The sequence below is a fragment of the Motacilla alba genome, chromosome 1A (genome assembly GCF_015832195.1).
Source record: "Motacilla alba alba isolate MOTALB_02 chromosome 1A, Motacilla_alba_V1.0_pri, whole genome shotgun sequence".
NCBI lineage: Eukaryota > Metazoa > Chordata > Aves > Passeriformes > Motacillidae > Motacilla > Motacilla alba.
Window position 1 is genome coordinate 19642881 of NC_052031.1, and position 27180 is coordinate 19670060.

General features: G+C 41.6%; 3 protein-coding genes across 5 annotated transcripts in view; 2 read left to right on the forward strand and 1 right to left on the reverse strand.

Annotated features, from left to right (window-relative positions):
• TRABD (TraB domain containing) overlaps positions 1-4371 on the forward strand; it is a 29440-nt gene extending 25069 nt beyond the window's left edge. For 2 of the 3 annotated variants that reach the window (XM_038153268.1, XM_038153269.1), the window contains one exon: positions 1110-1444. In XM_038153268.1, coding sequence (XP_038009196.1) covers positions 1110-1284 — 175 coding nt within the window. In that variant the 3' untranslated portion in view covers positions 1285-1444. Of the gene's footprint in view, positions 1-1109 lie in introns of all 3 variants that reach the window. The other variant, XM_038153267.1, reaches the window with a different exon arrangement.
• A 2508-nt stretch (positions 4372-6879) lies between these two features.
• SELENOO (selenoprotein O) lies at positions 6880-21864 on the forward strand. The gene is made up of 9 exons (XM_038153266.1): positions 6880-7565; positions 8896-9099; positions 10049-10229; positions 13278-13408; positions 13768-14048; positions 14391-14541; positions 16357-16542; positions 17593-17749; positions 18422-21864. The coding sequence occupies exons 1-9, from the start codon at positions 6895-6897 to the stop codon at positions 18611-18613; spliced, it is 2154 nt and encodes a 717-aa protein (XP_038009194.1). The 5' UTR covers positions 6880-6894; the 3' UTR covers positions 18614-21864.
• A 3150-nt stretch (positions 21865-25014) lies between these two features.
• The window catches only part of TUBGCP6 (tubulin gamma complex associated protein 6), a 39089-nt gene continuing 36923 nt past the window's right edge, over positions 25015-27180 (reverse strand). Inside the window, exons 44-46 of the mRNA XM_038153270.1 lie at positions 26932-27131; positions 25967-26129; positions 25015-25144 (exon numbers count right to left, since the gene is read on the reverse strand). Coding sequence (XP_038009198.1) covers positions 25978-26129; positions 26932-27131 — 352 coding nt within the window. The 3' untranslated portion in view covers positions 25015-25144; positions 25967-25977. The remainder of the gene's footprint in view (positions 25145-25966; positions 26130-26931; positions 27132-27180) is intronic.

Consider the following 27180-nt stretch of genomic DNA (forward strand, 5'->3'; position numbering starts at 1 on the left):
GCATTGAACCTGACGTCAAGCAGACCTTACTGTCTGCCACAGAATATTTTGAGTTGGAAGGGATGTACAAGGATCATGGAGTCCAGCTCCTAAGTGCATGGCCTATACAGGAATTGAACCCATGAGCTGGGCATTATTAGCACTGTGCTCTGATCAGCTGTTATTAATTGGTTTGTTTTTTTTAAATTGTGGTGAGGTATTAGAATAGAGAAAGATTAGGTGGAGAAAGGTACAAGAACATGTAAAGAGATGCCTTTACACCATTCTTGGATCAATACGTATGCTTTTTCTAAACTCTCCTGTATATTGCTGTAATGTGCAAAGTCTTACCAGTGATAGCTTTTCCCTACTTGAGCACATGGATCTAAACTCAGTCTAGTTGTATCCCAATGTGAGCACATTTAACCTGGCTTGAGAGCACCCAGTGTTTTTGCACTGTTGTAACTGATTGCTTCTGAATACATTAGAAACTGTTTCTGGATATGAATCAATTATAGCTTGAGGCTCCTTTGAAACAGTATATGGAAACCTCTGAGTTGTCTGTGAGAGGATTATGAGCTGCTGTGGGTGCAGAGCCTGTGAGTGAGGGTGCAGGGCTGCATGTGCATGTGGCTGTGCTCTCAAAGTCAGCTTTATTGGGAAGGTGATGTTAACTGTTTGCTTCATATGCCCACAGTGAAACTGCTTGAATGCTGGGGGCTAGGCCTGGTGTGCCTATTGTCCTCTGCCCCCCTGGTTCAGGTGGCCAGTGCAGAGACTTCCAAGTGGCTCTGTGAAAATCTCAATATTCTCTTTTAGTACTGTTCTAAAAGTCTGAATATTGACTTAGTTATTTTGGCCGGGTGATGGACAAGTAAAGGTTCCTAGCCATTCAGAGTGGCATAAGTAGAAAGGGCTTTGTTAGTGTTTATTAAGTTTTATTGTTATTTACTTGTATGTAGCCCTTGAACATGAAAGAATACATTGTTCATTCATGATGCATCTGTTACCTGAAAATTTCCTGCACTGTGGAGAGGAAGGGGAGAAAAGATCCCTTTTTCTAAAATTGGAAAATGCCTACTGTTTCCAGCTATGCGAATACTAATACTGTTTTCTGTCTCTTGTTTCAGTGTGCCTCCTCCATCAGCTTCAAGTAAGATTTTCAAATTTGTTTTAAAAGCAACAGTTTTTGGACTGCTGGGATACAGCTGCTACCGAATAGGGCACAGGACAGTTCAGTTTGTTCTCTCAATGCCAGCAACACAGAGCTATCTTCAGAGGCTGACAGAAGTGTCTCAGCAGTGAACAGCGAGTCGAGGCTCTGTGTGGAGAAGGTGGCTGAGGAAAGGGTGATGGAGGCAACACATGAACTGGACTGAAGGATGAGGATTCTAGTCAGAGCTGATTGATGCTGAGCAACACTCAATCACTATATAATAAAAGATTTGGTACTAAAGTTACACCAGCTATGATCTAATTAATAGTTTCAATTCTTGATAGGCGTGTTGCATGAAACCAGATGATTCCAGATTGAGGTAAAAGAAATGTGTATGCAAATATATATATATTATATATGCATACTATATACATGTACACTATATATATGCATTATATATAATATATATATATATAACTGATGATGTAGTACAGGCAGCTTAAAGGGTGTGTGTTCATGGCTCCTTTTCCAGAGGAAAGAACAACACAAAGTAACCTAATCAGCTGCATCTCCTCTGAAGTTCAGGGACACTTGAGTGATTCTTTGGTTTTTTTCTTAGGTATAATAATACCAAGTGTTCGTTTCTGGTGCCAGACACTTTTACACATAATTTAAAAGGACATCTTCTCAATGTGTGTTTTATACCTAAAACATTTAGGCTTTTTTAAAACTTAAGAGCTTTCCAGAAATTTCAGAATTGTACAGGCTGTCATACGTACATGGCTCAAATTTTTTACAAGCCTTACTGAAGAACAGGAATGTTGCCTTTAGATTGCATCCCTTGTTACCACCACCAGTTGAATTGTCTTTCTCCTGCATAGAGAAGGTATAGCCACCCCATCAGAATGCAATGTGGTTTGTGTCAGATGTTTACAGGACGCTCTGTTCCTTTAGATTAGCTTATTTAAATTGTATTATTTAGCCAAATCCTGCTGGTTCCAGTATTGTAAATTTAAGAGACTAGAACTACTGTACAATTTACTTTTGTTTCTCAAACTTTCATATTTGGCATAAAAAACCTGGAATTAACCTGCCCCTTGTTTTTGCTACATGAAAATATTTTATTTATCAACGTAATTTCTTGGTGGATGAATATTTTAATCTATTTAATAGGAAAGCAGTGTTCAATTTAGTTTTTCAACCAAATGTAGCATTTTATTTGGATTACCTGCTATTTATACACAGAATTATGGGTACTACAGACTGCTGTTACTTTGTTTTTTAATAATTTGGAATACTCATCCATCATCAATCTTTCTTTCTTTCTTTCTTTCTTTCTTTTTTTTTATCCTAGGTTCATATTTCATTGGAATTTTTTGGTACCTTCTCTGTTTATAGGATTGTCAGTGATTGTAAAATGCTCTTGGCAATCAGCTAGTCCTAGTTCAACAACACAGATAACATTGTCATATCAAAGTTAACCCAATGTATTTGAGTGGAAAAGTCCCATTTGCTCTTCAGGCTCTTATACAGTTGCTCATTGCTTAAAGTGAGGTTTTTCTATCTGTATTAATTTATTTTGGGAATGAAAGATGGGAACCAATATGCGAGGCAGGAGGAGGAAAAGGTGGTGTTGTGTTTTGTGTTTCACTGTGGTTTTTCAGTTGGTTCAATAAAATCCAGAAACTACTTTTAATAGAGTATATTTCCAAAGGCTTGTGTTGGAAATAGTTCCATATAGTCTTTTGTTTCTAAAAGTATGTACATCTATCTTCTATACAGTGTAGTCTTTCTTGAGCTTTTAAATTTAAGAGTCTGATGCTCCTCTCTGTGATGGCATTGACTTTGCTGGGAGCTGGTCTGTCCATGCAACCTGATGCTTTTCTGCCTTGCTCTTTGAAGTTTGTATGGGTTCCAGCGCAGCAAATGATTAAACTGCATGTTTATCTTAAACCTTACTGAATCTAAGCCGATTCTGCTTGAGATGATCATCTCTTGAGATGATGCTAGGTGCTTTTCTGGGTCTGGGCCTTACAGGTGTCCAGGGAATAAACCTTAGCAAATGAGAATGAAGCAATTCATGCTTCTAGGACCCGAAGTGTAAATGATAATACAGAAGACAGTGGGGGCAGGTCCTTTTATTTTCTGTTTATTAGTGCTTAAGAAACCACCAGCCATCTCTAGCATTTGTAAACAATTTATAGAAGAGTAGAGTGACTGCCTAAATTTTGATTGCTGTTTTTTAAAATCCTTTAATGTATTGTTTACAATTAAGCGGTCCTATTTGAATAATTCTATTACATTTTATGTACATTTTTAAAAGATGAAAGCAAAAGCTTAAGCTCACTCTTCTCCTGTCTTTACTGACATACCAAAATGTTGTTTTGTTGGTTATTTTCTTGAGACTATTTAGCTGGTAGAATTAAATATATGGATACTTTGCTTTAAGTTATCTACAGATTTTTAAAGTATCTGCAGGTATTTTAAAAGCTCTGTAGATCTTTGATATCTGTGCTCAGGTAATTTTACACAAAGGAAAACAAATCTAAGGTAAATTTTAGATAGGAGCCTTAATCTTGGGTGGGACTAATGCTAAATGATTGTCATGGAGCATTCTTGTAGACTTGATGTTTCATGCTTTTTAGCCAAAAGTGATTACCATCTAAGGTGTCCATTTGCTATTCAGTTATACTGCAGTCAGTACCTTAAGTACCTTAAGTCTTTTTTGTTTGTTTGTTTTTGTTGTTTTTTTTTTTTACAAAGCATATCAGCAGATTCTTCAGAGAAGCTCTTGGAGAATCTGCAATTTATCTTCCCACTGTTGCAAATTGGCAGATCATATGCTTGCACTGTTTATTCAGTGGTGCTGGAAACTGATGAATTTGCAGAACTAACAATTCTATGGATCCATACACAGATTCCTGATGTTGTGTATTCAATGTGTTGTACTGTTTATATAACATAATCCATGTTTTAGGTCTGTTCTTTTCTGTTCTAGTCAGTCCTTTCAGTGTTAGCAGCATCCTGTAAAATTTAAGTATATGTTAAATTGTCCCAGCCCCGCCTCAACCTTATGAAGCCATATTGTATTTTTTTGGTGACATGTACATCTGTTTTATGCATTTGTACATGTGATGTAAATTTGAAGTATTTTTTAACAATGTGTGCCTTTAAAGTGATTTAAAGTAAACAGCAGTATGTTCTATTATATCAAAAATAAAATATTTTAACCACCATTTCTGTTGAAGGTATTTATTTTCCTAATTAACCAGTATTTTTATTAAGAGCAAATGCTGGTTAGCTAGATCCTAGTACAGGATAATTCTACCATCTAACACATTTTCCTGGAGAACATTAGTTGAACTAACTACCTCCTGCTGAGGGGCATCTGAGTGTAATGCTGGAGCAGGGGAGCTAGTTTCTCTACCTACCACATGTAACTGGTTAAGAGGAAAAGGTTGAGTTTCCCTGTCCTACTGAACACACGGGGAGATTGTCTGCTCCATGTGAGAACCTAAATTCAGAGCTCAGAGTTAGGTGTAGTGAGTTAATTTTGTTGTTGATGCTTTTCATGGCTCCAGTGCTCAGTCTTGCAAGGAGCTGACAGCTGTAGTCCCAGTCCAGCAGAGCGCTCCAACATTGGGTTCACATCAGGTTCAGTCATTTGTACTTAAAGTGCTGTTCTCCGTGTGGGAAATAAAGATCCTTTGAGTGCAAAGGTTGTTGAATAGTGGCAAAGAGCTTTATCTTTCAAATTGACACAGGTAAATCAATATGACCATTACTTTTAAAAAATATATATTAAAGACCCTGTATTCATATATATGACAAGCTGTATTCCATACAGATGATACATTATCTGTGTGTACCCTTTGTCAATCAGTGGTCCATCTTTTTTGATTGTGTGTAAAGCAAAATGCAGCCCTTTTTTCCTTGATCAGGCAAAGTTCCTTCCAGTTGCAATTGGAGCAGTGGCTGCAAAGAAGTGCTGGTAAAACCATTGAGGTGGAAGAAAAACTTAGAATACTGTAGTGCTGTGCTGGGAGTGGCAGAGGATGCTGCACAGCAGCTCTGCTCTGGAGCAGTGCTGGGTCACACAGGCTCAGGCAGCACCCGGCAGCTGCCCGCTTTGGGAGCGGATTGTCCACCAGCGTGACACTGCACACTGCTGGCCCACGACACGTTTGAGGTGTCTTTTCCATACCAAATACTGAACAAAATTTAAATACTGACTTTTTGAAGTGGATTAAAAATGTGTGTGTTTCCACTGGAAGCTGTATTTCTGTGTGTATTGTAAAACATCTAAAAAAGTGAGAAACATGCCAAGTTACCTCAAAGTACCAGGCACTGGGAGCCTACATCACATTAGAAAGAACCATCACATTATCACTTGTGTAACTCTTAAGATACTCATGTATGTATGTCCCTGTTTCTTTTTAAAACTGAAATAAAGTTTAATTTTAGACTTGAGTGTTTTAAGACTGACATTTTTGTAAGATGTGGGAGCTTTTAAGTATTGGCAGGAGAAGGTCACTCGTGTGGGTCTGACTGATGGACAGACTGCAGCGGGTGCTGTAGAGAGAAGACACATGGAAGACATCAAGCACAGGACAAAAGTCACTCCAAAGATACACACCTGAAATCAGTCTACTGACTCTTTAGGTGAAAAAATGCACCAGCTGTGTATAGCCTCAACCAGCGGGTCTCGTGTGTATGGGAGGACCCTAGGAAGAGCTGAAGCAGCTGTCCTGTTCAGCCACTCCCAGTTGAAGAAGCTGGCTGCAGCTTGTGTAATTATCCCCTCCTTCGTCACTGGCCTTGTGCCTGCTGCAGAGTGGAGCTTTCTGTATTCCAGGGAGGCAAAGATGGGACTACCCTTACCCTCACTCCCAGTAGAGAAAAGGCTGGGAGCTGGGGGGGTGTCTGCTCTTTTCCAAGCCCTTGTCCTTTGAGTCCTGACGCCTGACCTGGATCTGGCTCCTCCTTGGTCACTCCCTGCTGGGGGTGACTGTGCTGCAAAGTGAGCAAACACTTGTTTTTGCTTATTGTTTTGTCTGTCAGTTTGTGTAGTATGACACAGAAAAGCTCTAGTGATGATAGGGGCAGGGGAAAAGATGCACACAGCTACTTTCACACTTGCCTTATTCAAGATACTTGGTACTTGTGTATCACGACTAATGCGTGAGGGAAAGTGGAAAAAAATATCCCAGCGAGGTGACATCCTTTCAGTGGTAAGATGTCCCTGATTCTGGCTACAGAGATGATTTACAAACTGGACAAAGTAATGAAAAGTAATATTTTATTAGAGCGGGCTGGTTATTAGTGTGATGTGTCTCTGCAGCAACTAAGCTGCACATCTGCTTTCTCCACAGCCAGCGAGAGAGCTGTGTGGGCAAGCCTGGCAAGGCTGCTCAGGTTTGTACAAGTGCAACAGGGTTCTGGGAGTGCACCCCCTGCCACTGGGCAGTCCTCTCCCTCTCCCTGCTGCCATCACCATGCTGTCTCTCTGTTACGGTTACACTAAAATTCTTTAGAGCTGAGACTCACGATTGAGTTTAGCTGGAAAGTACAAGTAATCGTAATAATTTAGTGCCATCTGCCGTCTGCAGATGGTTTACCTGCTCTGAGCGGAGGCATTCACTGGACCCTTCAGAGAAAGCGTACGCACCTTGGACCGGTTTGGTCTTGACCCACCACTGAGGGGGCTGCTATTAACTGAAATAACACAAAACAGGAGCATTCTGAATGGGTTCTGATTCATGGCATACATTCGTTCATCTTTTTTCTTCTTGTGGGTCCAGCCCCGTTCCCGCTGGCCGCGCCGCTCCGCCCGGGCAGCAGTTTCTCCGGCCGGGCAGCTGCCGGCGCTGCCGCGGGCCGTGCCCTGGGCGGGACTCGGCTGGGCCCCGCCCCGGCGCGGCCCCATGGCCTGGCTGCTGCGCAGCGCCCGCTCCGGCCCGCGGCTGCGGCGGGCGGCGTCGGGCCCGGCCATGCAGCAGCCCGGGGGCGGCGGGAGCTGGCTGGGCGCGCTGCGCTTCGACAACCTGGCGCTGCGCTCGCTGCCCGTGGACGCCTCGGAGGAGAGCGGCCCGCGCACCGTGCCCGGCGCCTGCTTCGCTCGGGTGCGGCCCAGCCCGCTGCAGAACCCGCGGCTCGTGGCCATGTCGCTGCCGGCGCTGGCGCTGCTGGGCCTGGAGGCGCCCGCGGCCGACCCGGCGGCGGCGGAGGCCGAGGCCGCGCTGTTCTTCAGCGGGAACCGGGTGCTGGCGGGCGCGGAGCCCGCGGCGCACTGCTACTGCGGCCACCAGTTCGGCAGCTTCGCGGGGCAGCTGGGCGACGGCGCCGCCATGTACCTGGGCGAGGTGCTGGGCCCGCGGGGCGAGCGCTGGGAGATGCAGCTCAAGGGCGCCGGCATCACCCCCTTTTCCCGGTAAGGCCCGGGCGGGACGGGCCGGAGCAGCGGGCGCTGCCCCGTGCGCGGCTCGGGCGCTGGGCGGGGAGGACCGGGACGGACTTGCCGGCCCGCAGATGGCATTAGCGAGGGGCTGGAGCCGAGCTGAGGATCGTTCCCTGAGGCAAAGGTCGTCTCTTAAGCACTCGTGGCTGTTTTTTGTTTAACTTCGGCAGCGGCGAGTGTAATGCTTAAATGCCAGGATCAGGAGGTGGCAACATTTTCCACTGGAAAACAAGAGTGTAACTGCATCTCCCTGCATTGTTCAGGTGGCGCGTTACTTCTGTCCCTGGTTATCCTCCTGTGCGGGTTTGCCCCTCTGGGAGAACGCAGACCATGATGACAGTGGGGAGAGCAGTGTGTCATTGCTGCCCACACAGATGCTATCTGAATGTGGCCGTTTTGGTCCTGCTGGTCCTTCTTCCCACTCTTCCCAGATGTAGGAGGCAATAGTGGAAAAGTCCCCAGAATGGCATACTGACCGAATCCTTGCAAGGGATGGGTATCTGCGTTAGTCACATTAGCCTTTAGATACTTAAAATATTTCCGGTAATTTTCGTCACTTGCATTTCCCGTATTTTGTGTTCCAGCCCTACACTCTCGGTAACATCTTAGTTTTATGTATGTGGTCCTCTGAAGGCCTTCTTCAGGTCTGTGAGGGTTAAGAAAATCTCAGTGAGAATCCCAGTTATGATGGTAGCTTTCTAGGTCTGCCCTGGGCAGCTCTCCTGCTTGCCTGTGGCTTTGGAAGTGCTGGGAGTGTGGGCTGAGAACCACCTGTGTCTGTTCCATTTGCTTAGTATCTATTAAATAAGCTGGTTTGTTGTCTGTCTCTTTGTTTAGGTTTTTGGGTTTTTTTAGTGCAGCTGTTGTGCATGCTCATATTTAGGACCCCATTTCTAGATTGCTTACCCAGAAAGATTCAAAATAATATTTTTTGTTATATTTAATTTCATTTTCATGAAGAGGAAACCATTGAGTTTATATACAATAAAATAGCTATAGCTGTCCAAATTGAAAAAAATTTTTGAAAAACTATTGCATCAATAAAACATAGTTAATGATTAGAAGGGATATGTGTACGTGGAAGGTTTATTCTGTTATGTGTGCTCTTCATTGCAAGTTGTTGTGTCCATCTAATTAAACTTTAACAGAAGTTTGAAGGTCCATATTTTCACATCTGCCTCTACTATTTTGTGGGACCATGGAGGAGTGTGTTACTTCCAGGCTTTTATTTCTCTGCTGCTGCAGAGGAGACAGGAGTTCCTGCCCTTGTAGGCTGAGAACCGTCCGTGTCTCCCTGGTGCAGACAGGCTGATGGTCGGAAGGTGCTGCGATCGAGCATCCGCGAGTTCCTGTGCAGCGAGGCCATGTTCCACCTGGGAATACCAACCACTCGGGCTGGCACCTGCGTCACGTCGGACTCCAGGGTCCCTCGGGACATCTTTTATGATGGGAATCCAAAAAACGAAAGGTGTACAGTTGTTCTGAGAATAGCCTCTACATTTATAAGGTAGAAGCCTGTTTTGTTGATCAGTTTTGTATTGGTTTTTTTTTTTTTTCCTTTAAAACTAAGCAGTCTTCTAAGGTGTATTTCCCTAACAGTACTGTTTGTGTTTCTTGTTCTGGAGGCTTGGAACTTCTTTTGCTGGGCTGTAGGAAGCTGCTTTGGTTGCTCAGCAAATGGGATGGGCTGCTGTCTTTGCACTGAGACAGATAAATACTAGGGGTGCTGGCCTGGTAGAAAGAAGAAATGGGTTCTGCAGACTGGTAGGAAGAAGAAGTAAGTTATGCAAACTTAGGAGAAGAGATTTTTCATGTTTATTCCTGTACAGAATACATTAGTGGGTTTTTTAATAGTAGTAGTAGTGGTGGATTATACCTCTATCCTTAATTCCAGTTCTAATGTAGTTCTGTGAAAGTTTGCCTGAGAAGTGTACGAGGTTCTTGCTCCAGCAGAAGCTATTAGGCATTTCAGGAAATTGCATTGCTTCCTCTAAGGTTACAGAATATTAGAGGAAGATGAGGTATGAGGAATATGCACTTTCGTGTGTGTGTGTATGTTTGTGTGCTTTGCTGTGTGTTTACATGTCTGGAAAATAAATCTGGTATGCTTGATGTACAGTCTAGTATTTAAAATAAGTCAAACTTCTATATACGTGCAGGATAAAAATTTTTCAATAGAAGGAGTTGTAAGAAACTTCAATGAGCTAGTGTTCAGTACGGGCAGGGTTGGTCAGTTTAGTTACATGTGGATGTAGGAGCTTCCTTTCACCAAGCCCCTGAGCCTCTCCCCATTCAGTGTAGGAATCTTGCAGGTCTTTTCTCTCAGTCACCTGAAGAATTGATATTAAGAGATGATGTGCTGCTACTGAAACAACAGTAAATATTTTTATTACATGCAATACCAAATTATGTAATAGTATCAGATAATTCTCCAACATGTTTTTATTTTGAAACAGATTTGGCTCTTTTGAAATTTTTAAGCCCCCTGATGAATACACAGGACGCAAGGGTCCCAGCGTGAACCGAAACGACATTCGCATACAGATGCTTGACTATGTGATCAGCACTTTCTACCCAGAAATCCAGGAGGCTTATTCAGGCAACACTGTTCAGAGGAATGCTGCTTTCTTCAAAGAGGTAAGGAGGATCAGATTCTCTTCATAAATCCATACCAGTCACCTTTAGGAAGTTCATCTGCAAGCACAGATGACTGGAGTTAGATAATGCTTTGTATCACTCAATTGTCTGAACTCTTCTTTGAAGAAAGCACTCTTAGTAGACCTTGCTTATTGATGAAAGCACTGTTGATATTGATCTAACCAGTGGAAACAGTGTGACCTTCCTAATGGTAAATCATTATTTCCCTGCTTTGGGGGAGCTTCCGAAGGCTTGTCTCCATTTTCTGGGACTGTGTTAGACTGGGAGAGGGAGTTCTGGCTCTGAATGTGGGATGATGAGTTGATGGTGCTGAGACATCACTTGTAAGGCATTGTTTTGTAAAATACTGAGATGCTAAGTCTTATTTTCCAAATTACAAACAAGAATGTTGTCTGCAAATCAATTTAACTTCAGACTTCAGAACTGAAATGTTTCAAAGCAGTTGAGCACTTTTATAACTAGCTAGCAAACAGAGTAAAATATACCAGTGTCTAATACTTGACTAGTCTGTCTGGAAGCTGTTATGGTGCTTTGAAACCTGAAATGATGTGGTATGGACTGAGGGAATGACTGCAGCATGATGCACTTTCATAACAGACCAGTAAGAGGTCAAAAGCCAGACTTGATAGCTGACATTCTACAGTTTGGTTTTTTGCCCGTTTTTTCTTTACCACAACCCGTGCATACTTGCATTAATCCTGCAAGGCAAGCTGTGGCTTGGTTCACCACTATGTTCCAAAGAATGGAACTCTGCTGGACAAGTCCTTTGTTCAGTGTGAACAGTTTGGGTTGATGAGGAGAGCTGTGGCTTGTCATTCACTCCGTTGTGTCCAGCTCTGCAGCTGATGGCATGTTTGCTTCCTGATGGCAGAAAAGTCATGGGACTTGGGGATCTTGTGGATGTGTGTGTGTGCCCAGTCCTGCCTCTTCCTGCTTTTGGCTGCTTTTCCTGGCCCAGTTACTACTGGTTTCCTTCTCCTTCCCCCCACCCCTATTCCTAGCATCCTTTGCTTGTTTCCCCAGATCCATTTTTTGTTCGTTGTGCTCCTCATGCCACTGCCTGTCCACACTCCATGTCTGTGCTATCATTGCCTCCTCATGTTTTCTCTCTCATCCTTAGTGGAGACTTTCCTCCACCTGAAAATCACCCCAGTCCTTTTTTAATTGAACAAACACATCCATTTGCAGGGAACTGCTGTCACTTCCACTCTATCTTGTTTTATTGTTCTTTCTGCACTCTGGAGGAAATGGAGAAAAAAGTACAGGTGATTGCATTTCACAGCACTGTCTAGAAAGCAGACATCATTATCTGCACTTCTCAAATACTTTGTAGCTATTTTCTAAATTTAAATGAGCATGTCCTTCAGCTGACAGTCTCATTTATATATACACCATACTTGCCTTCTAGTTTGGCTAGCTGTAGAAAAATGTTGATCAAAAATAGTAAAGGTCAAAGAGGATGCAGAGCTGTCTCTTCAGTATCAATATACCCATCTTTGAGTGGCACCCAAGCTTTAGTTGCTTTTGGGCACTCTCATCAGGGGGATTTCTTTTCACCAGAACCCTGGTGGGGTGTGATGCATCCATACAAGGAGTGCCTTACCACTGGAGTGCTTTCATCCCAGCCCTGGTGGCCAGGACTTTTTCATGTTTGAATTTTACGTTTTCCTGGCACAGAGCCATTGGGCAGGGTGTGCCTCTCTTTCTGGGTCATGGCCTAGGTAATCAGTCTTGGACACACGTAGCTGGCTGCTGGCTTCCAGCTGCCCCATGAATCAGCGTTCAGAAAACACGTGTAAAGTACCTACCCTGAGAATATTGGAAAAATTAGAAGTGTGGGATCTCAAGGTAGACCAAAAGTTGTGTTTCATGCATTATTTGTGGTTTTCACTGCCTTTCAGGGCAAGATTGGTCTAATTTTTCTTCTTTACTTGACTGCAGGTGTTTTTAAAAAAAAAAGGTAGAAAAATTCTGGATTTGAACACAAAGGCAGAGAAACATCTAATTAAACAATTAGTATATTGTTTTTTGAACCTTAATTAAATACACTTACATTGCAGCATGGAGCATATAGTTGTTTTGAATTTCTGTGCATTGTTGGCTATTTGGGAAGAAAAATGATTTTATCTATAAAAATAATTTGATTTAAAAGTTTTAGTGAATGGAATGCAGAATTTTTACTTACAGCAATTTAGTAAAGTATTTGCAACTAGTTTTATTTAAAAACCATGTTAGCTTCCTGATTTTTAGATTTTTAGTGTTGTAGTTGACAGGTGGGTTAATGTATTTAAGTAACTAGGACTGCTTTCAAATATTACACTTTTTATTCAAAGGATGGGGCACATGCAGTGATTTTAGTCAATTCCATACATTGTTTCCATACAAATATTTCCATACAAATAGTTCTCAGTTCAGCAGTGGAAAATTACTGATTAAACACGCATTTGGTGAAGAATTGCATTTAAATAAAATCGTTCTTGCAATACTTCTATTTAACCTTGTAGCCTTATTTCCACTCTCAGAACATGGAGAGAAATGCTTATCAGTGCTGAAACGTGTTTGCACAGAATAGTTTATTTGTGTCAGCCCTTTAACCTCCCTGTAAATCACCCCTACATGCGAGGTAAACCAAAAGACTGCACTTGCTTATGTAGTTACTCTTAAAATTAATATTAGGCAAAATAATATATTAGTATAATGACCACACTAGTATGCAAGTCTGATATCAAACAGTTTACTTTGTTTCAGTGTCCTGTCCCCAGAGCATTTGAAAGCTGTTCAGTTGACTGGCAAGTCAAGCATGGGAGGGGAGAGGTGGATGGAAATGGAGGTGGGAGGCAGGGCAACAGGGGAGCTACTGACAGGAGGAGAGAGGCAAACTGTCCTTAAGATGTTTCTGTGCATGGCATGCTGCCAGAATCTGCTTCCGCTGGAGCGGTAGAAGCATCAGTTCAGACTAGGAAGTACACGAATGTATTGGAAGTACATTGTTGTGGTGCCAGATGAACACAAGGCCCTTTCTTTCAGGTAACCAAGCGGACAGCGAGGCTGGTTGCAGAGTGGCAGTGCGTGGGGTTTTGCCACGGCGTGCTGAATACAGACAACATGAGTATTGTTGGGCTAACCATTGACTATGGCCCCTTTGGGTTTATGGACAGGTCAGTTGGCATCATTGCTTGCAATGTATATATGCTGTTCCTGCTATGTAGGACAGTCCTGGGGTTCATGGATGCTTTAATATTTTAACTCTAAAGTAGACTTTTGAAATTATCTTCACGGCAAAGGAGAGCAAAGGAGTTGTCCTGTAATTCTTCTTGTTAATGTACTTGAAACTGTGTTCACAGCATCTCTAGCTGTTAGACTGTTCTTGTAGCCTGTGGCTTTGGGAAAAGAATCAAAGAGTGTTTCCTTTAACATTTTTTAGTTCCTAGAGCAGACTAAAATAATAAAAGTACTACTTCTCACGCTATTGGTGTCCAGATAATTAGAGGAATGCTAACAATCTCTTCACTTGCAGGTACGACCCTGAGCACGTGTGCAATGGTTCTGATAACACAGGGCGCTATGCTTACAACAAACAGCCAGAGATTTGCAAGTGGAATCTGGGGAAACTGGCTGAAGCTTTAGTTCCAGAGCTGCCCTTGGAAATAAGCCAACTCATCCTGGAAGAGGAATATGATGCAGAATTTGAGAAACACTATTTGCAGAAGATGAGAAAAAAATTAGGCCTAATCCAGCTGGAATTAGAAGAAGATAGTAAGCTGGTGTCTGACCTGCTTGAAACCATGCATCTCACAGGTTGGTGAACAGCACAGAAGGTGCTTATTTAATAGCCTGTCAGGATCTGTTATCAAATCAAAATACAATTTCATATCTTGACCTTAAAAGAAGGTAGCCTTGTGCAACTACATTTGGGAGAAGAACAAAAGGCTGACAATAATTACCTTATTGTGAGCTGTGGAGTAGTTGTTGCCTTATGCAGGGCCCCTGTCTCACATTTGCACCCTCATGAGAGAACAGTTTATTTACCTCTTTAGAATGGTGACCTGTACTGCTGTGGGAGGAGGTAGGAAGGAGGTATGGGAACTGCTTTCCTGATGCTTTGTTAGTTGCATTACTCATAAAATTATTTTTTTTTAGCTGGAGACTTCACAAATATTTTTTACTTGCTGAGTTCATTCTCAGTAGACATTGATCCTTCAAAATTTGAAGATTTCTTAGAAGAGCTTACAAGTCAGTGTGCTTCTGTGGAAGAGCTGAAAGTTGTTTTTAAACCGCAGATGGATCCAAGGTATTACTTTGCTTAAATGCTTTTGGGTTTTGTTTTAGTTTCATTATAACCATCATGAACTCTGTATGGTATATAATATTTCACTAATTTTGAGATTGGAAATGTCACTGTTAAGTAGATGCACCATGATACACACAGTGAGGCTCTTGAGTCAAATCTTTCAGCAGTTGGCTCTTGAGTTAAATCTTGAGTTAAAGTTGTCTGAGCTTTTGCTTGGTCTTTTTTTTTTAATTTCCTTCCCTGTCTCTGCTGACTTGAGGCAATGAGAGTGCCAAATAATGAAGTGATATGGAAGTATTTTACAGAAGAAATGGGTTTGAACTACAATGCTGTGTTCTGCTAGTGTACTGTCAGCAAAAAGTCACTTTCAACTGCCAAAGTTCTGGCCTAAGGAGAACCTTTAGGTGGTGTAGTCCATGCCCCATTTGTTCTGCATTCCAGCTACTCTGATAATAATAAATAATAACTCTGATAATAATAAATAATAGCTCATGTTCAAAATAATAACTCATGTTCAACTTCTGCAGTCACTGCAGCAGTTTTTCAGTTTTTGGAGATAAGGGAAAAAAATTAAAGGTATTTTGGGTATATTTCTCTTCCTCTCCCCACTGTTGATGAAGTGCTCCATGAAGGTAATGAACCCACCAAATTTTTCAGCCTTTGCTGTGTGTTGATAGCACAATACAGAGATAGCTTGTGTGGTAGAGATGGGACAGTGTTTTTTAAACACTGCATTCAGGACTAGAGAAACATGAAAAGTAGCTGTAAGTCATCCTGATAGGGATGTTACATTTTGGAGGGGAATAGTACTGTATTAAAGTGAGTGCATGAGATTTCTTTTTTAATGCCAGCACTTGGATATCATAGATCTAGGCATATCAGATGTGTACATCAGATCTGGATAGTGCTTTATATAAACTCAGAAATCAAAGCACCTAGCTTATCTCTGCTGACTAAAAGTAGGAAAATATAACTTGATGTAATGAACTGTCTGTTTTGAAGCCAGGAGAAATGTTTCTTTTGTGCTTTGCTTAAAACTGCATTCACAGAGGAAATAAAAACACTTTGTATTTTGATATGCTGCAACTCTTTGGGTTTTTATTTTACTTGATGCTATGCTGTAGTTATTAATTCAGGAAAAATAAAAGCTAGCATAGTATTGCACAATAAGGTGGAGCTATTGTACAGTGCCAGCTAACACAGTGAAATATTAAAAGATACAATCCTAGTCAAACTTGCAGCAAAATAGTCTGCATATTGTTTGGAATTTATTACCAGAAGGCAGTTCTCAGTCTGTGATTTAGACTGGCTAACTAAAAAAGTCAAACACAGTGTTGGTCTCATGTGACTTAAATGAAGTATTTTTTCCCCATATCATTTAGGTTTTTATTAGTACTGGCAAAAATAGTAAGTGTTAAAGAAATTAAAAAAACCCAAACAACATAACCTATGAATTCTATATTATCTTGATATCTAAATAAGATCAATTTTTTTAAAGCAAATTACTTTTGAAGTTCAAAGGGTGTTTTGATGAGAATTGTGCAACTAAACCAGTCATTTTGAAAATCTGCTGTCTGCACTTTATATACCACAGGAATATGAATTAAACACACTGAAGAAGGGAGAAGAAACAGTGAAATTAGGATAATTTATAATAAAAGTTGTTTTGTTATTTACAAAATTCCGTTATTTAACTTGCTTAGTGAAATCCCAGTTTGTTGTGAATGTTTTTGTATCTGCTTTGATTGCAAAGATATGGTTCTTGACAAGCAGCTCAACTTTGGTATCTAACACGTTTGCTCTTTTTGGTCCCAGACAACTGTCAATGATGCTGATGTTGGCTCAGTCTAATCCTCAGCTGTTTGCATTAATTGGAACAAAAGCTAACATAAATAAAGAACTGGAACGCATTGAACAGTTCTCTAAACTGCAGCAGTTAACAGCAGATGATTTACTTAGCAGAAATAAAAGACACTGGAAGGAATGGCTGGAGAAATACAGGTAAGGTTTCTCAGTATCGATAGCAGTATTATATTTCTGCATTTTGAGAAAAATGTGCATGTCTCACAGAAGACACCCTGTCTCAAATATAGATTAGGAGGGTGGGGAGGGCATGCAACTGAAGAATATTATCTACTGCCTTGATCAGTGTCCTTGTTGCTGTGAAAGTTCAAGGGCATCTTTTTATTTTGTTTGCTCGATTTTGAAGTAGTGTGAGAATGTAGAAATCACCTAGCATCAAATCTAGCATGAAAAGTGCTTCAACAGTGTTGATGTTGATTTTGACATCATAGACTAATTCCGGCTGTGAACTTTTAAGTGCTCAGTAACTACAACTGACTGATCTCTAAGTATTTCTATCCTTTGAATTTTTTTTTCAATAGAAAAGTCTACGTATTAATACAGAAAGCAAGTATTATTAATCAAAGAGTAAAAACAGAAATCATGGCCAGGAAAATCAAGTGTCCAGACTGTTCTAAAGCCTAAAAACCTAAGTGTTAGCAGGAGATTTTTTTTTGTAAAGAAAACCCCTGAACAGAGCTTTTATTTTTTGTACTGTGTGGATTAGGGCCGATCTTTCCTCACCTGGCTGCCTCTTATCTTGTTCTCTAGCGGGGCTGAGAGCTTCAGCAAATATTACTGATAGGAAGTGCCTCTGCTGTATTGCATCCCTGTGTTTTTACCAGAACAGCAGATAAGCAATAAACAATATAGAAATACTTGAAAGACAAGACCTGAATGTGTCAGTCGTTGCAGAGCAGTGCAGAACAGACCATATCCTGTGTCTTGATCTGACTTTGGAGAACAGAAAAGCTGTGCTGTGCCACTTCCTCAAGCTCAGTCAGGACCTGCTGACTGTCCCTAGTTCTGCTTTGAAACTGAGTGGTGTTTGCTATTCTGTTGTCATGCTGTATTTTATAAGTGGAGAGGATTTTAGATGATGTAGTATTTATTAAGAACTGCAAATGAAGTATCCAAAACAGGAGGATGTGTCAACTTCTACATGTGGCTCTTGGTAAAAACCAGTCATTGTCACCTGCTTAATTTCAGAGTCCGCTTGCAGAAGGAAGTGGAAAGCATTGGTAATGCTGATGCCTGGAACGCTGAGCGTGTCAAGGTCATGAATTCAAACAATCCAAAATACATCTTGAGAAATTACATTGCCCAGAATGCCATAGAAGCAGCTGAAAATGGGGATTTCTCAGAGGTATGCTAGTACTGCTCTCTCTCTAGGCTTGTGTGGATGTGTAGTGGTGCTGTCAATGACTGACATTACAGCAGGCAAAATTTAGTCTGGAATCTTGGGCAGAATGAGGATTGGGAATTCACTGTTCAGGAGATCTCTACTGTTTTTATTGTATCTGTAATTTTAAGGACTGCAGTACAAACAATGGAATCAAAACTCTGAATCTGAACTTCCCCAGCTCTTGTAGGCAGATATCAGGACAAGGCATGTACACTGCTTTTACTGTCCTGAGGGTGGCTTGGAAGGCAGTTGAGAATTAATTTATACTTGTTCCTTTCTGGAAAATGTTATCTTTTAAAATTTACAGCTTTCACCTGTGGACTTTAGCATGTGGAACATTACATGCAGAATATGGGAAAATTAATTTATTTTGAGAAATTATGTAAGAGTTTGTATTTAATATTTGCATTTCAAGTTATTTGAGCCTGTGTCCCATACACATACAAACTCAGCCAGGTACAGTTTTACAGTTTGCATCTTGTGTATATTGTTCATCTGTTTCACATTTGGCTTGTCTGGAGTTTCTGTATTAAATACAATACACTTGCTCATGATTGGGCATGAGGTTCTTCTCCATGTCATTTTGCCTTCGCTTCCTAAATTCTTAACAACCATGTTATGCTTTTGCTCTAGGTAAGAAATGTACTGAAACTTTTAGAACATCCATTCCAAGAAGCAGGTTTCCAGGAGGTAAAGGAGGATGCAGAAGAGGAGGGAGCAGCTGCTGCAGCAGCTGTTTGTTCTCAAGAGAGCAGAAGCAATCAATCATATTGCAGCAAACCTCCGCTGTGGGCTTCGGAGCTCTGCGTTACATGATCTTCATAACTGCCTTGTTTTGTTTTTTGCTGTGAACTGAAGACTCTGATCCTCCTTCAGCAGTGAAGAATTCAGCAAGGCAAACATCAAAGTGCTGTTAAGTTATTGAAACAACACTACATCTGGATGCATCTGCAGCAGTCTTCAGCTGTGCTTAATTGGAAGCAATTGTGGATCATTGGAACAAACCAGTGACAGTCAACAGCCCATACACATCAGTAATCTAAATGTTTAAAGACCCAAAGTCTTTCCTTTATCCTCACTACATTGCAAGTTAAAAGCAGTATTTTATGTTGAGGCAGGCTGAACTTCAGTCATCCAAATGGAGTTGTTGTTATGTGAAGACAAAAACGGCAAGTCAGGAATCTGATCTGTTTTTGTCTGATGTCTTAACTAATAGTACTTCTGATATTTATTTACTGCTTTCTCTATGCAGAAACTTCTAGTCCTCTTTAATGGAGGAACAGATTCAGTGTTGCTTGTTTGAAGCTATGTTTCATTTAATTAAGTAGTTCATTTCTTGTGAACCTTCAGATTGGTATTTAATCATTATCTATTTTATGAGAATGTGTGCAGGCTAGAATTTGGGGGGAGCAATTGAATATTTTTAAGAGCAGAATTAAGGGAGGTTACATACATCTGCACTTGAAAACTTGGTGGTGAAGTTTATTCAGGTTCAGTATGTTTGCACACAACACCCATAAATATCTACTAAACTCAGGAGTGCAGTTTGTAACCCAATTGCCTTGGGCAGGATCCATAAGCCAAATTAGCTTGAGCCTTAAACTACCCCAGCATTCAAATCCAGGTTTGTTGTGTATTTATTTCCGTGCTCCTAAGAGAGTCTGCCTGTTTGAGAAGTGTGCAGGTGAGGTACCTGCTCATCACCCAGGTCAGTGGGGTTCTTCCATTCCTTCTCTACTCTTGCACCATTTAGTTTGTTTTCATGGTCCTTGAAAATCCTCAAGCTGGAAGTTGGCCATTTAGGGAGGTGCTGTTTGAGCTTGGGTAAAAGATGATGGAGGATATGGGAGGAGAAGAGGAGCTGACTTGCTTGCAGGTTACTTAAAATGCTTCAGTTGAGTTTCAGGGGAAGGTTGGTTGCCATATTGTCAAATCATCAAAGTTGTTCTGTAGTTAGTTGTTACTTAGCTTTCTGAGTTTCTTTTTGAAGGACTGTTACTAGTTCAGACACCTGAAGGGTCTGGTTTAATGCAAAGGCTTCTCTTTCCAGAGAGACCACTGTCTCACACTGTGATCTACGTGTCCTCAAGGAAATTCTTCTGCTACCCCCATGCAAACTTGTTATCAGCTCATGTTGAGTTGTGTTTTTTTAAGTCTTCTCAGTATGAGCTGTCAGCAGACAGGGAGAACAGCTGGACTGTTGCTTATCCATCTGTACTAACAGTCAGTTTGTCCTCCTCGCTGTCACAGGACATAGGGCATGCTTTGAATGTAAACATTTACTGTTTTGGAACTGGAGGAACTGATTTGTGATAAACTATGATCTCTGACAAGCACAGCACTTTCTGTGTGATTTTGGAGTCCTTAAAGAAAAGGACAAACTAGGTGTATTACCTAGCCCATGGAAGAATGGTGTAGTTGAAAGAGGTCTGCTGGGAATAATCCGTTTTTGTGGGAATTTGAAGCTTTCATTGAGGATTATCCTACCTTTAAATTTGGGTTACTGAAACCAAACCATTTAATGGAAATTTTAAGAGAAAGTCAGTGCTGGGTAAACAGGACTGCATTAGGGAGGGAAAGTGTTTTGGCAATTTGAAATACACTTGGGACATCCCCTTGCAAAACCTGTGGTCTCTGACAGTGTGCCTGGTCCACAAGGGAGTAACAGAGCGGGGAGAAGTGACTCAAAACTGATCAGCATAACTGCTGATTGTGTTTCTCAGTTTATAGCTTTTCTTTCGGGACACAGAGGGGAACAGAGTTTTAGAGGAGCTCTGTCCAAGCTTTTTCTTTAACAAAATGGTGTAAAAAGTAATGATTCTTAACCATGCCTTAAGTATCAAGTCTTTTTAACAGCATTCTCATAATAATAATTTGGGGGGGTTGAGTGCGTCTCTATTGATAGTGGCACAGAAAAGCAGAATAATATTATAACTGTGTGTTTGGACATACAAGAATTTGGATTAACTACCAAATTACTGTGCACCTATATTGCCAAAATCACGAAAGGAGGTACTTTGGAATAATTTACTAACAATTATCTTATCTTTAAAAGGGAAAATGAATGTTACAGTGAGAACTGCAAACACAGTGGTATTTGCTGCTGAATATTCTTTGCTTACATGTTGATCAAGTGCAAGAGGTCTGGCAGGGTTGGAATGATTAATGCAGCCCCTTGGTGTGCTGCTCAGTAAAGCTGTATGTCTAACCAGTGTTCACCATCAGTAGAAACTCGGAAGGTTTTCACGTGTTCCAGCCGCACTGACATCCAGTGCTTGCTTCCCCAGGGATGCAATATCATCAGTGCTTGGTGGTTGAAGGAGCATGATGGTCCAGAGCCAGGTGCAGTGCTTGTGCTCTTCCAGCACTCTCGTTTCAGCAGGTGGGTCATACTTTGATCTCTGATGAGAGCGAGTTTCTTCATTTCTTGTTCCTGGAGCAGTGTGGAAGCAGGAGGTTGAGCAGCAGCACAATTAGGCCAAATTTTGTCCTGATTAGAATGTTATCACTTAGCTCAGTTCCTCAGAGAGAAGGGAGTGCAGCTTATAGCATTTGGGAATCTAAATACTTGAATCATAATTTGCTTCTTGATTTTTACTGCTTGTATTTGCAATAGGTTCTGAAAATAATATTTATTACTGGTCAAATATTCTGCTTATATAAAAGCCATGGAGTTGTGCTCAAAATGAAGTGGTGACTCTTCCTATCAAAAGCTTTCTGTGGAAATACTTGATTAGACTTAATCCTGTGACTATACCATATATCCTGAAGTACCCTCAAATAAAGTCAAGTGGAACCCAGATTACAAAACTGAAATGAGAACCTATTGGAGATGAGTCTCTGGGTAGTCTCATGTGATAGTGGGACTCCTTTCACGACTTGGTAAGATGTCACTAACTCTGCTCCATGAGCTTGTAAATCTACAGTTGCAGAATGTTTTAATGTCAGCTCTTATTTTGGAATGTTGTGTAGGTTTTGGGGTTTTTTCTTTGTTTATGGGTTGGGTTTGTTTGTTTGTTTTTTCCAAGTAAGTGCTACACATTTGATTATTTTATTAAAATTAATTAAAATTGCAATTTGATTATTTTTGTTTAATGTCCATTTCCTGAAAGTTTTACTGTTAACAATACTGCTTGCAGCTGTGAACCCAACAGGAGGGTTTCACAATGGTGTCACATCCAGGGTATGCTCACACAGTCTGAATTCACTGCCAGGCAGTGGCAACCGATCAGCCCCTCCATGAAGCCAGGACCCAAGCTGTGCCCCAGCTGCACTGGGCAGCCAGAGCTCACCACCAGCACAGTCCTAGTGCCAGGAGACAGCCCTGGAGCAGGGACAGTGTGGGCACGGGGCCCAGCAACTGTAAAATCACAGGAAGAATCCACAGTCTTCAGGTGAGCCTTTATACAGAGGATTCAGCTTCTGCCCAAGGATTCATGTGCTGCAGATATCTGCCCATACCCAAAGAGCTGTAATCATCTCAACTACCTTCAAAGCTTTGCTTCTAGCAAAGGAACACAAGCTGTGTAACTTCCTCATCTTCTACAGCAGCCTCTCCCATGCCTCCACAGATTTCCTGGAGCACAGTTCTAAGCACTGACAATGCTGCTCTGACCCTTTTGGTGACTTAGGATGCTCTTTGTATTCACCCATTGGCTCTCCGTGGAAACATGAATTAAAACGTTTTTCTTTCTGAAGTGACTTCACAAGTCCCTCTCAAGGATCAGATTTTAAATTATTTTTCTTTTAGAACTCTCAGGCCTCCATACCGCAGTTCTTGGAAAAACACTGTGAAATCTGCTCCCTGACTCAGAAAGTCGCTTACAATTCCCTTGCAGGAAAACCGTTTAAGGATGGCAAATTATAGCAGAGCCAAAGAGGGGGGAAATGCAGAGTAAGTCACAAAAGCGTTCAGACGGGCACGGCTCGGCTCGGCTCAGCCGCACTTGTAGCTGTTCTTGGTGCTGAAGGAGGCGACGCTCCGCGGCAGGACAGGGCACGGCTCGGCACGGCACGGCTCGGCTCGGCTCGGCGCGGCACGGAGCGGCGCGGCTGCACGTGAATGCCCAGCCGGTCGCGGGCTGCGGCTCCGGGCCCGCCCGCCCGTGCTCGGCGCCGCCTCCCCGGCACAGCCGCTCCGCCCGGGGCGCGGTGCCCAAACGCGGGCCGCGGGATTCCCGAGCAGAGGAGGCCGGTGAAGGCTGAGGCTGTGGGGCAGCGGGAGCCAGGACAGGGACAGAGAGGGGGTCACCGGCGCGGGCCGGGTGTGTTCAGTGCGGTCTCCCCCAGGGTGCGGAGCCTCCATCCCCATCCCGCCACAGGATCGATGACACAGGATAAATTCCCGACGCTTTGTCCCCTTCCCCGGGGAGGAGGCGCCGCCTCGAGGGCGCTGCCCGCAACTGCAGGCGCGGCAGCGGGCCGGGCTCCGAGCCGGGGCGGGATGAACCCGTCAGGCTCCCGACAGCAGCAGATCCTTCCTTCTCCCCTTCGCCAGATCCTTCCTTCTCCCCTTCACCAGATCCTTCCTTCTCCCCTTTGCCAGATCCTTCCTTCTCCCGTTTCACGCCAGTCTGAACTGCTTTCCTTAACAGGAACAGCACTTCCCTTTGCTTTGCACAGGGCTGTCTCACTTAGAACGTCGCTGCTGGAAGAAGGAATTCCAAGAGTGCTTAAATACGTCCAACCAGCGCTTTCATGATCATTTTTGGTGTGTGTTACTGCTTGTGTTTGTGTTAAAGGTCTGCCCCAGGCAAACCACTGGACTCAGACAATGCTCAATGGGTCTTTCTACAGTAACAGCGTAGGGCCAAGCAATAAGGTCCCAAATATCAGACACTGCTCCCAAAGACTCTGGGTGGGAAGTCCAGTGGCTCCAGGACAAGACATCAGTCTGCACCAGAAGCCGAGTCTGCACATACACACCCAGTCCTGTAAATTCCCGAAGATCAAGTCAGGTAAACAAATAGGTCTCTGCCTCCCTGGGTAACAAAACAGCTCAGTCTGCAAGGCACTGGCTCTTGCAATCCCCTTTTCTGCAGAACAAAAGGCAGAAAGTTAATAAAATACAGCACATATAAATAAACAGCACTGAAGATGTGTGTTACAACTCTGCATTACCATGTTTTGACACTGACTTTGGAATCAGAGCAGAAACATTCAGATCAGCTTCACAGCTGATATATTCTGTCTCTAATACTTATTTCTTGTTCAGAAAAAAAAAAATCATAAACCACATCTTAAAATAATCCTGTTCAATAGTCCATAGTCCTGGTAACATGCTAGTCAGGCCTGTAGCATTAACTACCCCCTTATCAGACAATGAGCTCCTCATGAATATATCTACCTTTTAACCAACCATGACTTCAGGATCTCAAAACCAAAGTATTTAAATGCTGACTGCTTCTCCATAACATTCTCATATTATAAAACTTAAAGTTCAATTCAAGTTCCCTTCTCACAATATAAGGGGAAAAATAAAGCAGGAAAAGGAAAATGATGCAAATATGATCCTTTAGTTGAAAGCAGTAGTTGGAATATATTGGGAATTACAGCTTTATTTTGCTTTAGTGATGCTGAAATTCTGTTTTAGGTGTTTTAAATAATCACCACAGAATAAGATGCATTGTTTAAATTAAGGATAAAGAAACTAAGTTTGGCACAAGTGTTCCAATAATCACCAAGTGCTTGACTAGTCAAATATTGTATCTCCTAACAGACCACCTGGGCACATCATGTTCTCTTCTACTGTGACGACAAGTCCTAAAGAAATTAGTTATGTTTAGATTAAGAATTAATATCAGTTTGACAATAAACCACATCAAATAACAGGTACTAATATCTGTGGGAACATTTGTACCTCATACCCATCTCTCAGCAGTTTTAGAAAGTATCTGTCAATTTATTTCACATACGTGTATTTACATTGAAGGAAATTCACACCACTGAAAATACAACATTTACACATTCACAGATATACAGTTTTGCACTCTCTCCTGTGTTAAGACCAGGCACTCAGCTCTGCTATCTCTGCAATAATGACAATATCAATTTTTACAGATCAAAAAACTGGCAGGTTTAGTGGCTTTTAAGCATCATCATGCTCTGTATATGGTGGCTATACTCTTCAAGCTTTTAGATAGCAGATTATTTCACTGCAGAAAAATGCCTCCTGCATGGCATTTGCATAAGCTTCTATAAATCATAAGCATATACATATGGTTTCTGTTTCACTGTGTTATTGGTGATCCTTACTCTACAGAGTTCAGTTATCCTTGTAGTAGTTATTAAAGTTAATTCGCAGCAGAAAGTCCTCCAAATGTGGTTGGTATCCTCTATTTACAAGCTTTGTTACCACTGGAAGAAAATAAAAGAAATAAAATAAGCTTCAACGAAGATTGATATTGTAAATTCATCCTTGACAGAAGCTGTGGCTTTTAACTTAAAAAAAAAAAAACATAATGCAGAATTTTGAGAACAAATGTATATTTTAACAAAAGAAAAGTCCACTATTTATTTCTGGAATTATAAAATATTTCAAATAAATGCAAAAGAAAGACTATGTGTCAGTTCTAAGTGAAAGTGCATTATTCTAACAAAGCATTTCCTTATCAAGTTGCTTTCGTAGAAACAAAGAAATCACAGAATCTTTCACAATAAAGATGGTGTGTTCCTATCACAATTTCACCTGACCAGGAAGCATGTTTAGGTCCTCAGGAGACCTCTGTGAAAGAAGCAGCTCTGCTGAAATTTTCTTGAGTGAAGCCCATTGTGAGAGAGAAAGCCAAAGAGAAATTCCTAGGACAAAGCCCTACGCTCTATGACTGAACACACCAACTGCTCTAAACATCCTTAATTACAAAGGAAAAAGCCAATAGAAGCTCCCTAAGCTCACAAACATCCCATGCACCAATATCAAGGGAATTAGCAAGCAGCAGCAGCATGCAAGGAAGAAGGGGAAGTGTATTTTTAGAAGTTAGGGCCCGAGCCAAAGCCATTGAACACCAGACAACTTTGTATTGGCTTTCAATGGATTCTGGATCAACCCATTGTGGAGAGAGAGCATTTTACAATACACGGTGACTGAAGGTACAAGTGGAGATGAACAAGCACATATTTGTTTTGTAGTGCTTAACAAAGAGGGTGTAAAAAACTGGGTCACTCAGCAGATTTCCTTACAGAATGGTCTATTAATCTCTGTCCATGAAGCAACCATAGATCTCGTAGTATGGGCTTAGGTGGCTCCCACAGGTGTTCTGACTTCCTGTAGAATTTGGAAGCAGCCATTCTAACTCATCCTGAAATATCTGTTTTTGGTCCTTTGATACCATTTTTGGACACCCTTAAAGAATAAAAAGGGCAGCTCATTTCCTGAAGAATAGAGTCTGAACTAAAAAAATATTTTATTAGAATAGATCTAAGAAAAGCAGTTGCACCTCCTTCAGGAATTCAAGATTTTCTAAAAAACAAAGAAACCCAGATCCCACAAACCACCTTTATACTAGATGAAGGATAAGTAATGAACTAAAACACAAGCAAGATCTGAAAGACAAATGGAAGGTAACCATTTGGTTAGCAGGTAGCACATTATAGCTTAAGCTGACAGTGAGATGAAATTTTATCATGGTAAAGGAAAGAACATTTGGCAAATAGTTGAAAAACTTGCCTGGAGCATGTGCTGGAAGGCTCTCTGAGCTTTAGTCCAACATGGGAATCAGAACTTCCAAATCTCATACCAGTGGTAAAACTCAACTATTGCATATATATCTAAAATTACTTCTGAGTGGTATCTAACTATCTCTCACTGCTGCCAATAAAAAGTTCCACTGCCAATAAAAAGAACTCACTTCCAGAGGAAAGAAAAAAATGCATGTACGTAAGTACAGCTAAATACCAAATACTTATTTTGTAAATCAGCAAAAACTTACAGTCACTTTTGAAATATCTGTTAGATTTCTTGTGTGGACATCTTAATTGATGTGCATGCAGATCTTGGCAAACCACAACAATGCAGTTTTCATTTGGGAACTGTATTTCCAACACTCCCTAAGTATACAAACCTTCCTACTTTTACACTATACTACCAAAATATTCCAGTAGCCAGCGGACCTTTTCTTCTATGTAGAATTGATGCAATTTCTTACCTTTGAATAAGAAATGGGAGTAATACTTGAAGGTATTGTACGACTGCTGCATCAGACCAAAGTTGGGATGAACAGCCATTTGCTTCCCTGCGTCGAAGCTCCACGACTGAGAGATGAGCTGGCTGCGGAACTTCAAAATAAGGCTGAAGATGCTGTGTATGATGTTCATCACAGGGGCTGCCTTCTCTGTCAGCAGACCCCTAACAGCACAAAAACAACTTCAGAAATTAGTTATGTAATTTATTGGTT